Raw genomic sequence first — 11751 nt, forward strand, 5'->3', positions numbered from 1 at the left:
ATCTTATATTTAAAACAAGGGGCTAATAGAAGGGACAATAGCATAATGAATAAATTTACTCAGTAGCCAAGGATTCCTTTGTCAAGTACTCCCATCTGCCATCATTTACTTAATAATTCTACTGAAATGCTACATAAAATGGCACATGTCACTCAGAAGTACAACAGATCATCAGTCTAACATATTATAAGGTGGGTGTAAGGAAATTAAAACCACCATAACAAACAAGTGCTATGGGATAATGCTCTTATACACTAGTTTAATAAAATGCTGATTGGCCAGTAGCCAGACAGGAAGTATAGGTGGAGCAAGCAGACAAGGAGAATTCTGGGAAGAGGAAGGCTGAGTCAGGAGTTGCCAGCCAGACACAGAGGAAGCAAGATGACAAGGCAGAACTGAGAAAAGGTACCAAGCCACATGGCTAAACATCGATAAGAATCATGGGTTAATTTAAGTGTAAGAGCTTGTCAGTAATAAACCTGAGCTAATGGTCAATCGGTTATAATTATAATAAGCCTCTGTGTGATTATTTTATAAAAGGCTGTAGGACTGTGGGTGAGAGATGTGTCCCGACCATGGGCCTGGTAGGACACAGAAAAACTTCCAGCTACAAACAAGGCATAGGAGTGCATATGAAAAGGATTGTGCTATCTCAATTGTTAACTAGGAACAGTTGTTACTAGTTCCTAAACTTTTCTCATTGAAGAATACTAGAACCACTTAAAAAGAAGCATATTTTAGGAGAGATTGCACATCTGAGAGTATAGGGCTCAAAGTACTGTCATTTATAGTTTCTTTCTTAGTATGACATTCCTGTAGTTGAAGAAGACACAGCAGTAATTGTCATGTCCCCACAACACATATGGGCAGAGGGAAATAAAAGTATAATCTATCAGTTATCTATCAAGATACAGCAAACCATCTCAAGTCTGTAGTGTAGTAGGTAGCCATCCCAGTCTTGGCCTGGAAGTTCCAACCCCCATTGAGGCTTAGGTAATGGTCACACCCACAAGGCGGGGCTGAGGGAGGACACTGAAGACCCAGGATCCAGAGGAGAGGGCTCTCTTGGTTCTGGGACCCTGGATGCTGGAGGTAGACGGAGCAGAGTTCTCCAGAGAACACTGCTGGACTGTGCCATACCTTTGCCAGACCCTACAACCTATCCCTTCATTTGTAAGTTACCCCACAAAATAAACCTCCCTTTTAACTACATGGAGTGGCCTTAATAATTCCACCAATATCTGGCGCTCACATGGGGCAAATTCCAAAGGCCTAGACGGCTCCCTCCCTCAGCCTCTTCCCCGGCTGGTGGGTACCTAAACCCACCTGCAAAGTTCCATTTAACCAGGGGACGCCTACATGGTTCCATTCCCAAAAATGGAAGGACTATTCCCGAAAAAGGAAGCAGCTAGTCCGGTCTCAGTTCCCTAGCTTAGCCCCTAGACCAGCAAAAACTGCTGTGAGTGAGGCGTTCCCACTCTCCCTGAGTGCCAGCTCCCGCCATCTTGGCTCCTGCCTTCAGCTGCCGCCAGCCAAGGTCGCCAGCAGGCCCTGCTTTGGAGCTATACCAATGCCTACTGCTGCACCAATACTGTAGCATATAATAAGTGCCATTTTGTTTGCTTAGAACTGAACTACAAAGAACAGAGTTCAGCTTGAGAGTTCTTTCACCAGTTTTTCTGGGAGTCTCTTTTGTGTAAGGTTTCTCTTGCTCTGTGTGTCTCCCTTCTTCCCTCTTTCTCTCCCTCCCTCCTCTCTCTGTGTGTGTGTGTGTGTGTGTGTGTGTGTGTGTGTGTGTGTGTGTGCGCGTGCGCGCGCACATGTGTATGTGCTCAATCTGTATAATGTTACATATATATATACGTATATATATACGTTTTCAGGGCTGACCATAGGTATTGGATAACTAATTGGTGTGCTCTTCCTGGGGAAGACTATTTCTCCCATCCCCAATACTCCTTAGTTGCCTATAGTTCTTTGCGTAGGGTTGAGGCCTCCTAAGCTTTCCCACGTCCACTTTAGCATGTCTACCGCCGTCCTCCTTATTCAGGTCATGTTTAGACAGCTATGTTGGTGAGACTCTATTGACATACTGCCTCTGACATTCATAGGAGACACAATCTCACCCCAAACTTCCTGTTCCTTTGGCTTTTCAGTGTTTTTCTACCCTCTCTTCTGCAATGACCCCTGAGCCTCAGGTTCAGGAGTTGCGATATATAAACGTGTATGTTGGGACTTGGCTTCATAACTCTGCATTTTGATTGATTGTGGTGTTCTATAATGGTCTCTGTCTGTTACAAAAGAGAATTTTCTTGACGAGGTATAAATACTGCACTCATCTGTGGGTATAGGCAATGTTTTAGGGATTATGTTGGGTTAGTAAAGTGGCAGTTGGAGGCTCTCTTCTAAGATCCATAACTTTACCAGTCCTAGGCAGTTGGATAGGTTTCCAGAACCAAGCTTGATTTCCCTTTTGTTGAGCAAGTCTTCAGTCTAATTAGAGAACTATTTGTTACCACCAAGGTATATGTGTCACTGGTACATTCTTAGGACTATCCGAGTGCTGTTCTGGTTGTTATTGTGGTTTATAAGTAAAACATCTTGGTAGTACAATTGGATGCTTCCCTCCTTTGGAAGCTTGAATGGCACCTTCTGATACCACGACAGCCTGTCCTCAGACAGGAGACTTTAAGGGCACATCCACCTGAGGGCTGCTGGACCCTCAGTCCAAAGTGCATAGTGTCTTCAGCAATACAGATTTACCTTCCACCTTCAGGGGGCAACCAAGAGCAGCAGCAACAGCCCTATAATGTTTTGGGAGTCTTTTAGACAACTCTGACCAGCAACTCAAAAGGGGGCTTCTCAGGTCAGGTATTGGGATTTTTGTTAGTCTATGGCTCTTAGGGTGGGGTACATCAGCCCAAATGGGAAATTTTCATTTAAACTCTATATGTTACATTGACTTACATGTACTATAGGCATTGTAGGTAGATAGTTAATAGCATGATACTTTATGAGTGTTTTAGACATCCTTCTGATATTTTACCCTCTTTTCCCCAGTATCTTTAAGATTCAGTAGTGCCTACATTCCCAAGGCTTCTTTGCTTTGTCCCTCCTAACCCTATGTAGGTTGCTTCTGCTGTGTTCTAATTCCATACAAACACAGAATATGGATTTCACAAACAAAACACACTCAAAATTCCGGGATCTTAGCAGATTTTTATTGAATACTCTAGGGTTATATCACACAACTCTCAATAATCTAAGCAGTATCATGAAGCTACTTGTGTCATTTTTAGTTTGCACATTCCAGAGAGGCCACCCCTTTACTCTGTCTTCCCAGAATACTTTGAAAGTCTTCTTAGCTGTAATTAAATGTCAATGTGTTTGGAGCACATCATGCAACACAATCATCTGAGATCAGAAACTTGATATAAAAAGTTGCATTGATTATAAGGTTGAACTCATTGACCAGCAGGTTATGGCTATAGTAGGGCTTGTGGGAATGGAACTGTGGACCGGAACACTGTAGGGGAATCCTGAATTCCTCTCCTTTTTAGTGCTCATCCTTGCTCATTTAATTTACTTTCACATATTGCTGAAGGTTAGAGACTCCTGAAGTATGAAAAAGTAAGCCTTCTTTGGTGAAGTGTCCTTTGATCAGGGTCCTAGAAGACTGAGAGAGTGTGTCATGCACTCCAAAGGCACTCATAAGGAAAATGGTTCTTGTTAGTTCTACAGCTCACAGGTGTTCAGAACAGCAGGAATCAACCATGGTCAATGAACACAGCAAAGTGTGATAGGAGAGTGAATGCTCCTGTCACAGATACACAGATTCAAGAAACAAAAAACAAAACAAAACAAAACAAAAAGTCCACCAAACAAACTACAACACAAAAAACCAGGGCCAGAAAACAGGAGTCATTTTCAACTTGCTTCATCATCAGGTTCCACATATTTAAGGTAACAACTCCAAAAGAATAGTAGAATAATGAGCCATGAGAATGCTTTATATGTCACTTGGTGAGCCGTGCTTCAAAACTCGGGGTTCAATGCTTCAGTGAGTCTCAGGGCCTTCTCATAGAACCGCAGAGCCTCACTCATGTCCCCTCTCAGTCTATAGACAAACCCAAGGAGGCTGATGCTTTCCACAACACGAACATTCTGGCGAATGCGTCTTTCAGCCAGCTTCCACAAAGCCTCCAGAAGCTTGTCTCTGACATATGAAGAAGTGACTTCTATTTTCAGACCCTTTATATAGTGGGTGATCGCTTTGTCTTCTGATCTCCTATGAAATTGTTGGAAACGACCATAGCGGAGATGAATGTCTTGCTGTATGGCAGCATCAAGGTTCCTCATGCTCAACACTTTCTGAAAATTGTCTTCAGCCTTCCCAAATTGGCCAGTTTCTATGTACATTTCAGCCAGATTCACGTAAGCTATCTCAAATGTGGGTTTCAGTTCTAATGTCTTTTGAAAGTGCATCATAGCCAAACGGATGGATTGGTCTGCTCTTTCTCTGTCCTGACCTCTAGGTTGCATGTGTGTAGCTTCCTTTATTTTGAACAGTTGTCTCTTGTAGCAAAGTCCAATCTGATGATGCAAGAAGGCAGAGGAAGGTTTTGCCTGCAAGGCCATAGCAAGGAAGTGGAGAGCTTTCTCTAGAAAACCTTCCTTTCGGTAAAATTTGGCCATATATCCGAAGACATAGGTCTGGGAAGAGATGACAGCCTGAGCTTCTTCAATGTACATTCTTGCTTCAGCATGTTTTCCCAAGTCCTGAAGCTTTAGGGCAAGGAGAATCTTAATGTATGGATCATCTGGATTTAACCTCACAGCCTTCCTTAGGGGTTCCAGAGAAAAACCATTGTCACTGAAATCCATGCGATAGGCTACAATAGCATAACCAATGTTGTATTCAGGGCTTTCAGGCTCCACTTCCAAAGCCTTTGCAAAGCAGGCCATGGCTCGTTTATAATTCTGTCTTCCACACTTCAGCAAGGCCCAGCCTTCCTCACAGTCCATCTCAGCACACTCCATACTATAGCGGAAGGCACTTCCCAATTCCTTGCAAGTGTTCTCTACCTTGTCCAGGTAGGTCTGGGCTTCTGACAAGCTGCCCATGTGGTAATGCACCCAGGCACAGTTGCCCCAGGTCACAAGGCTTCTCTTGCCCAACTGCTCTCCTTGGATCAAGGTTTCTGCTTCATTCAAGCTCTGCAGGGCTTCCTTATCCTGGCCTTTCAGGTGTCTCACGTAGGCCAGGAGGTTGAGCATCCCCATGCTGTGGTTGGCGTCAGGGAACTCAATATCAAAGATTCTATTTTCCAAGTCAGGCATGTCCACATCTTCTATAACCAACTTCCAGGTAAAGTGACATCTCAGCTGATCCAGGCTATCTCGTATGAGACTTCTATGAGATTCTTCACTGTAAAAACAGACCCCAGTTACTGACACCTTTTACACACTCTGTACTGGAAATCAAGCCAGTATTTTAAGTCACTAAACACCCTCCTTCCCAATATCCCTGCTGCCAGTATTTATTCCTTCTCTGTGTTTATCTCTCTTATCTTAGGGAGTAATTTTACATAACAATTTGAAAAATTCAGCTCACTTAATGATACTAGTATTTGGTTACAAAAGATCTACAATTCAATCAAAATAATAATTTCATTAATATCAGTAGAATTTAACTCCTGTGTTGGTTAGTTTTATGCCATCTTGACACAAAAACTAGAATCATTAAGGAAGGGGGGGGTCGTCCTCCACTGAGAAAATGCTTCCCTTAAGACTGGCCAAGTAGGCAAGCCTGTGAAGCACTTTATTAGTTGGTGATTGATGTGGGAGGGACCAGCCTATTATGGGTGGTGCCATCCCTGGGAGGACAGTCCCCAGTTATATATAAGCAATCAGACTGAACAAGACATGAGGGGCAAGTTTGTAAGCAGCACTCCTCCATGGCTCTGCTTCAGTTCCTGCCTCCAAGTTCCTACTTTGATTTCCCCCTCTGACTTACCTTCATGATGGACTATATCTGTAAAATGAAATAAACTCTTTCCCCACCACCAAGTTGGCTTTTTTTTTTTTTTTTTGCCATAGTCTTTATCACAGCAATAGAAACCCTGACTAAGACACCTATGATACCTAAGGCTTAGAGACTATTAAGAAAGAGTGATCTGAAAGATTGTAAGAGCCAGAGGACCAGGAGGCCTGCTGTGAGAGGGTATCTTCTAGTTTTGACAAGGATGCTATGCCCATACAATCTTGCATTAAAAAAAAAAAAATGCTTGCATAACATGAATTGCATCAGTTGACATGACTACAGAAATGGGGGAAAAAAATTCACAAGGCCCCAGTCCTAGATGAAGAAATACAGGTAGTCAATGGCTGCTGAGGGAGAAAGAAAGAGTTTTCTCCAGAAACAAGCCTCTTGATAGGCTATCCAATCCAAAGTAGTTACCAACGCTAAATGGATTCAGTAGTGTGTGTGTGTGTGTGTGTGTGTGTGTGTGTGTGTGTGTGTGTCAGAGAGAGAGAGAGACAGAGAGAGACAGAGACAGCGAATATGTGTTTATTGAATTCACCCTACACAAGAGAATTATATTCATACCAGTTGCCATAAATTGCCAAATAAAAAGCTATGTGGCAGGAGGGAGATGCTGCCCTTCACACTGTTGGTCAGAGGTGTTTTAGAGGCCCCCAAGATAATACAGGATATTACCATCATTCTTGATTATCCTCCTTTACTTGATGACAGGACCCTATTGCTGCAGACACCCCACACATCAGTCACAAGACATGGGGAAATCAAGTCAGTACTAACCAGGAGGTTTCTTCCCTGCTGACTAATTCTCACACTACTGGAAGATACTGTGCAGGCTACTGGGTGTGAAGTAGTTATCTTACCCAGTTGTGAGGCCTATGAACTGCAGCATAATAATGACCAGTGTGGCAAGATATGGCCACTGATACCACAGTGGCATGAATGCTATGGAACAAATAACCACTCTCTGATTGGATCTGAGGTCCAGTTCAAGAGAGGAAATGCATGCCTAGTACTGCAAGTCTGCCCAAGAATCCATGGTTGGGGAGCTTACAGGCCCCAGGGGTGGCCCTACTACAAGGATTTTGCCAAATGGATATAACATCAAACTGCCCTCTGATTATTTTATTTTATGCATATGTTAGTTTTGCCTGCATGTTTCTATGTGTACCACATGCTTGTCTGGTGTTTAAGGCAGTTGAAGAACAGATCAAATTCTTTGGAACTGGAATTACAGACAGTTCTTAGCTGCCATATGGGTGCTCCAACTGCCCTCTGAATTCATATCTCTCTACCCAGAGATTTGTGCAACTCTCAGACCTCATCAGAGTAATTCCTTTGTGCGGTGGACAGTTATTTTAACACAGAAATTCACAACTGGTCAAAGTGCAAAGAATGAGTATCAATGGAATGTTCAGTCATGACTGTGAGATCTATATCTCAGCCCTCCCCAAAGACTCAGGGGTTATCTCAGAAGAGGGGGTAAAAGATATGAGCCAATGGTTTGGAGCAAAGCAGTGTCTTAATATGGCAGGGCCACTGCTCTCAAGAACTCAGCTCCGGTTACCCAAACAAGATCTGCACCACAGCAAGGCAGTCAACAGTCTAACCTGGAGTGGGAGTGAGGTTCATGAGCTCTCACTCCTGAAGACCTGAGAGAAGTCAACGGCTTCTGGAGAGCAGTCAATATTTTTACTTCTTTAAGGGTGTGGCTCCCGATAAGCTGAGCATGCTCCAGTGGCCGGGCCCCATACCCAGAAGTATATGGACAGCAAAATTGGAGTTCATGGGTTATTAAATTAAAAAAAAAAAAAAAAAGGACACAAAGCTGAAAGGTAAGGAAGTGTGGGAGGGATCTGGGAGGAGACAGAAGAGTTGGGCGAATTTGATCAACAACATTCTCAAGTAATTAATAAAATTATAATTTAACTAATGTAATTTTAGTTTAACACTGTAAGACACTCACCCTTTCTGCTTCCTTCAAACTTCATGGTTTAAGCACTGATTCTTTCAGGGAAAAGAAGATGGGGTGGGGGTGGGGACTCACAGAAGTGGTCTCTTACTCCTTTCTCTATTTATTTCCAACATGTAAGTTCACTTTCATCTCCCACCTCCCAAGAAGGCTTCCAAGTTAATTCTGAGAACCAGAAATGGTTTCAGTGGATGACTTTCTTAAATGCCGAAGCTGGAGTGGAGAAGGTAGTGGGGCCTCCCTCCTGCATCTGTACAAATGGACCCATCCCCAGAGTAATGTTAACATGGTAGAGGTCAAATGTAACCCCCACTTTTATAATCCATTTGATGCTGAAGTCAGGTGACTCTGTAACTAAGTGAAGGATGGGTAATCAAAGTCTCAACAACTGTAGTAATTATTTCCCACCACCCAGGGGGAAGCCCAATAATTAGGCATCTGTGTGACCTAGATTTTCTGTCCTAATATTTTTTCTTTCTATGATGTTCTCTCTCTAATTATTATTTCTTTGACAGTTGAAAAAGTTGCCCCTACATCTTAAAGCAGATATCACTAGGGAAAGCTTTTGACATAAATGCCTCACCACAGCCCATGATGATGAGAACAGACACTAACTACCCAAGGAAGACATCCACATAGATGTCTGTTACTCTAGAGCTGCTACAATGTTTGTGGACGAATCTTCCATGCTCTCTAAATATGTGGCCCAATCTCAGGCACCTGAGCTTTGACCCAGTTAGTACATTAATGAGAAATAGAGATTCCCTTCAAATGATCTTATCGGGGCAGTTTGTAACATGAAAGCTTAGCAGGTTTTTGCCCTACTCCATCCAGACTGTGGAACTTGAAGAGCACTATGTGAAGAACCTCATGGTCTCCTCTGTCTCCTGCTAGAAGGAAATTGCTTTCCTTTCTTACTTTGGTGCTTATCACTGTGGTACTTCTTGCTTTTCTCTTGGCTTTGGCCCTGGGATGACTATGGAGCAGAATGTCATCACAGGGGTCCATACTCTATAGAACAAGAATGCTAAGGAGCCAAGTCCTCTGTTAGCTGGAAGCACACTGTGAGGACTATACCTACCACTTTGCATGTGGTGGCTGGGGCTTCTCACAATTGTCAGGCTTGCTTCTTTCCCTCAGTTGTTTCTATCAGTGAAACATGCATGCACAGAGAGCTCGCTCTGCCTCTGTCCCTGCACCATTGGGACCGGGCGTATTTTTATATGGCCAATATATAGTCTTAGACTAAACTAGTTCCTTTTCTTTGCAGTCACTAATATGTTATTTCTTCTCAAGCCAGGTATAGACATTTGCTGGAGGAGGAATCCTGGTGAGGGGCCCATTTTACTGTTAGTTCTTTCTCCCCACCAACTACCATCAGATAGGCTCACAAAACTAGCCAGATTGGTTTTGAGTGAAACCATTTCCTGTGGTTTACTCATTCTAACCAATCCAGGAAAGAAAGGGGTGGGTGTTTCCTAGACTTGGAGCATCCCAAGCCAAAGATACTGAATTTTCAGACCTTGAGTCTAGCGTTTCAGTTGTGGCATTGAACGTCACAGACATCCAGATTGCCAAGCCTACTCCAGAGTTTCTGAGTGACCGGTTCTGGGGTAGAATCTGGGAATTTGTATTTCCAGTAAGTATCCAGCTGATACTGACACTGGTAGCCACATAAACTTAATCTGAGCATAACCAATGTAGTGAAACACAAATTTCAGAGTAATGAGATTTTCATAGTTTTATTGTAATCATGAAACCCTGACCTAGGGGACTAGAGAGATGGTTCAGTAATTAGTAACACTTATTGTTCTTTCTGAAGACCTGGTTCAGTTCCCAGCACCTACATCAGGTGGCTCACAACTGCCTATAACTCAGTTCCAGGAACTCTGACGCCCTCTGGCCTCTATGGGCACCTGCAGGCATGTGATACACATAAACTCATGCAGGCAAACACACATATACATAAATTTAAATATATATTTAAATATATAAATATATATAAAACCTCTGACTGGGCTATCAATAAAAAACAATTAAAAAGTCCACCTTTAAAATTGGCGTTTTCTTTCCACCGGGATTCAATCACATCATCAAACCGAAACCTGCTTCCTTTCCTCTCCCCTATGCTCTGAAGTTACCGCTCTCATCTTTCCAGTCTTTGCTCAGGCTCAGACCTCTGTCCTTTCATGGGACAGTCTGTAAGTGCCCCCTTGGGAAATTGTCACTGTAGTAGAAAGTCCTCCCAAGTGGTATCTCCTTTGGAATAAAAAAGGCTTTCTTATTATTCCTGGAAGAGTGATGCCGCCTTTACCAAGCAGGCTGCTACAGGAGGGAAACTCATTTCTACATTTCTTCTCACCTCACCTTCCTGGACCACTTCCCTCCATTCTTATCTCTCACACGTGGGAGAGCTGACCAACCGACTGACGGACTTCTTTATCTAGATCTCTTTGAGGTTTTCATTGACTTTTGGCTTCAGTCACTTCTTGCCCCACTCGGAAGCTATGGTGCCGGAAAAGGAGAGGGTCTTGATGCTCTTTTGTGAGCGTACAGCAAGCTGGCCTTTAAATTGATGGAGCTGAGTTCTCTGCCTAGGCTCCCAGAAAGCAGCTCCTGAGAGCTTCAGCTAAGGACCATTCCAGATCTACCGAATCTCCCCACCGTCTGCCCACGGCCCCCAAAGGCCTATGGTTATCATGCTAACACTGTTGTTAGCCTCCTACACAAAACTTTCCCCAGTGGCCAGACTGAGACCCATCAACATCAGAACCGTGAGCAGGATGGCTCCATTAGGAGGAAGCATACCTGGGAACTAGTCATTTAAGGCTCGAAGTTTTACAATGTCGACATCCACAGAAATAAGGTGAACAAAGCAGAGAAAGCCTTTACCTCATTTTGCTGGGAGACAGCTCCTTAGTACTTTGATTCAGGCTGAGAGGCTCTTCCAACTTCAATGAGGTTCTAGGGATTCTCAGATAAGCAAGGTATTTATATACATGAGGATTACTAGGCAGTTTTCTATAGCCCTCATGACCTAATTGAAACTGGCCAGGTTCCAGCTTAGTGAAAACGAAACTTAAAGAGGGTTGTCTCTGCCTTGTTAATAAAGACATGCTTGATTTAGGAAGCTAACAAGATTTTTGTAAGAAGCCATGTTCATGTTGGGCTCCATGTAGACTTTGTGTCAGGACATAACTGATGTTTTACACCCAGTGTTGGAGCAAAAAGGGCAGAGGTAAGGATGAATATTTTTATGAAACATGCCAAACTGTTTGTTACTACCACATACACCCAAAGAGGCATTTCAGAGTCCATGGTTTATGAATGATGGAATGCTGGAGATTACAGAATTGTGTGTGTGTGTGTGTGTGTGTGTGTGTGTGTGTGTGTGTGTGTGTTTAAGATATTGATCTGAAAACAACAAGACCCGTGTCATTTATATCCTCCGCTGGCATTCCTACCCCTATCCTCTTAGACTACAGACATGACCTCATCAGGGGTCCAAACAACCTTATTTGGATTGGTCAGTAGAGCACAAGCTCAGTAAGTAGTAAGGTGTATAGTAACCAGACTGTGATGGGCAACTGGAGTCCAGAGTATCCAGGGAAGGTAGATGCTAACAACTAATTCTAAATCCACACAGTTCTTTTGAATTATCCTCATGGTTTTTAAGCTGTTCCACTGGGTCCTGTGAGAGCCAAAGTTACATTTTAAGTTTTAATTACTATGCCTT

General features: G+C 43.2%; 1 protein-coding gene across 1 annotated transcript; it reads right to left on the reverse strand.

Annotated features, from left to right (window-relative positions):
* Positions 1-3874: 3874 nt before the first annotated feature.
* Positions 3875-10954, reverse strand: LOC118569925 (interferon-induced protein with tetratricopeptide repeats 1-like). The gene is made up of 2 exons (XM_036168202.1): positions 10908-10954; positions 3875-5428 (listed from the first exon to the last, which is right to left on the reverse strand). The coding sequence occupies exons 1-2, from the start codon at positions 10910-10912 to the stop codon at positions 4036-4038; spliced, it is 1398 nt and encodes a 465-aa protein (XP_036024095.1). The 5' UTR covers positions 10913-10954; the 3' UTR covers positions 3875-4035.
* Between the last annotated feature and the right edge of the window lie 797 nt (positions 10955-11751).

Source organism: Onychomys torridus, chromosome 1 (genome assembly GCF_903995425.1).
Source record: "Onychomys torridus chromosome 1, mOncTor1.1, whole genome shotgun sequence".
NCBI classification, from domain to species: domain Eukaryota; kingdom Metazoa; phylum Chordata; class Mammalia; order Rodentia; family Cricetidae; genus Onychomys; species Onychomys torridus.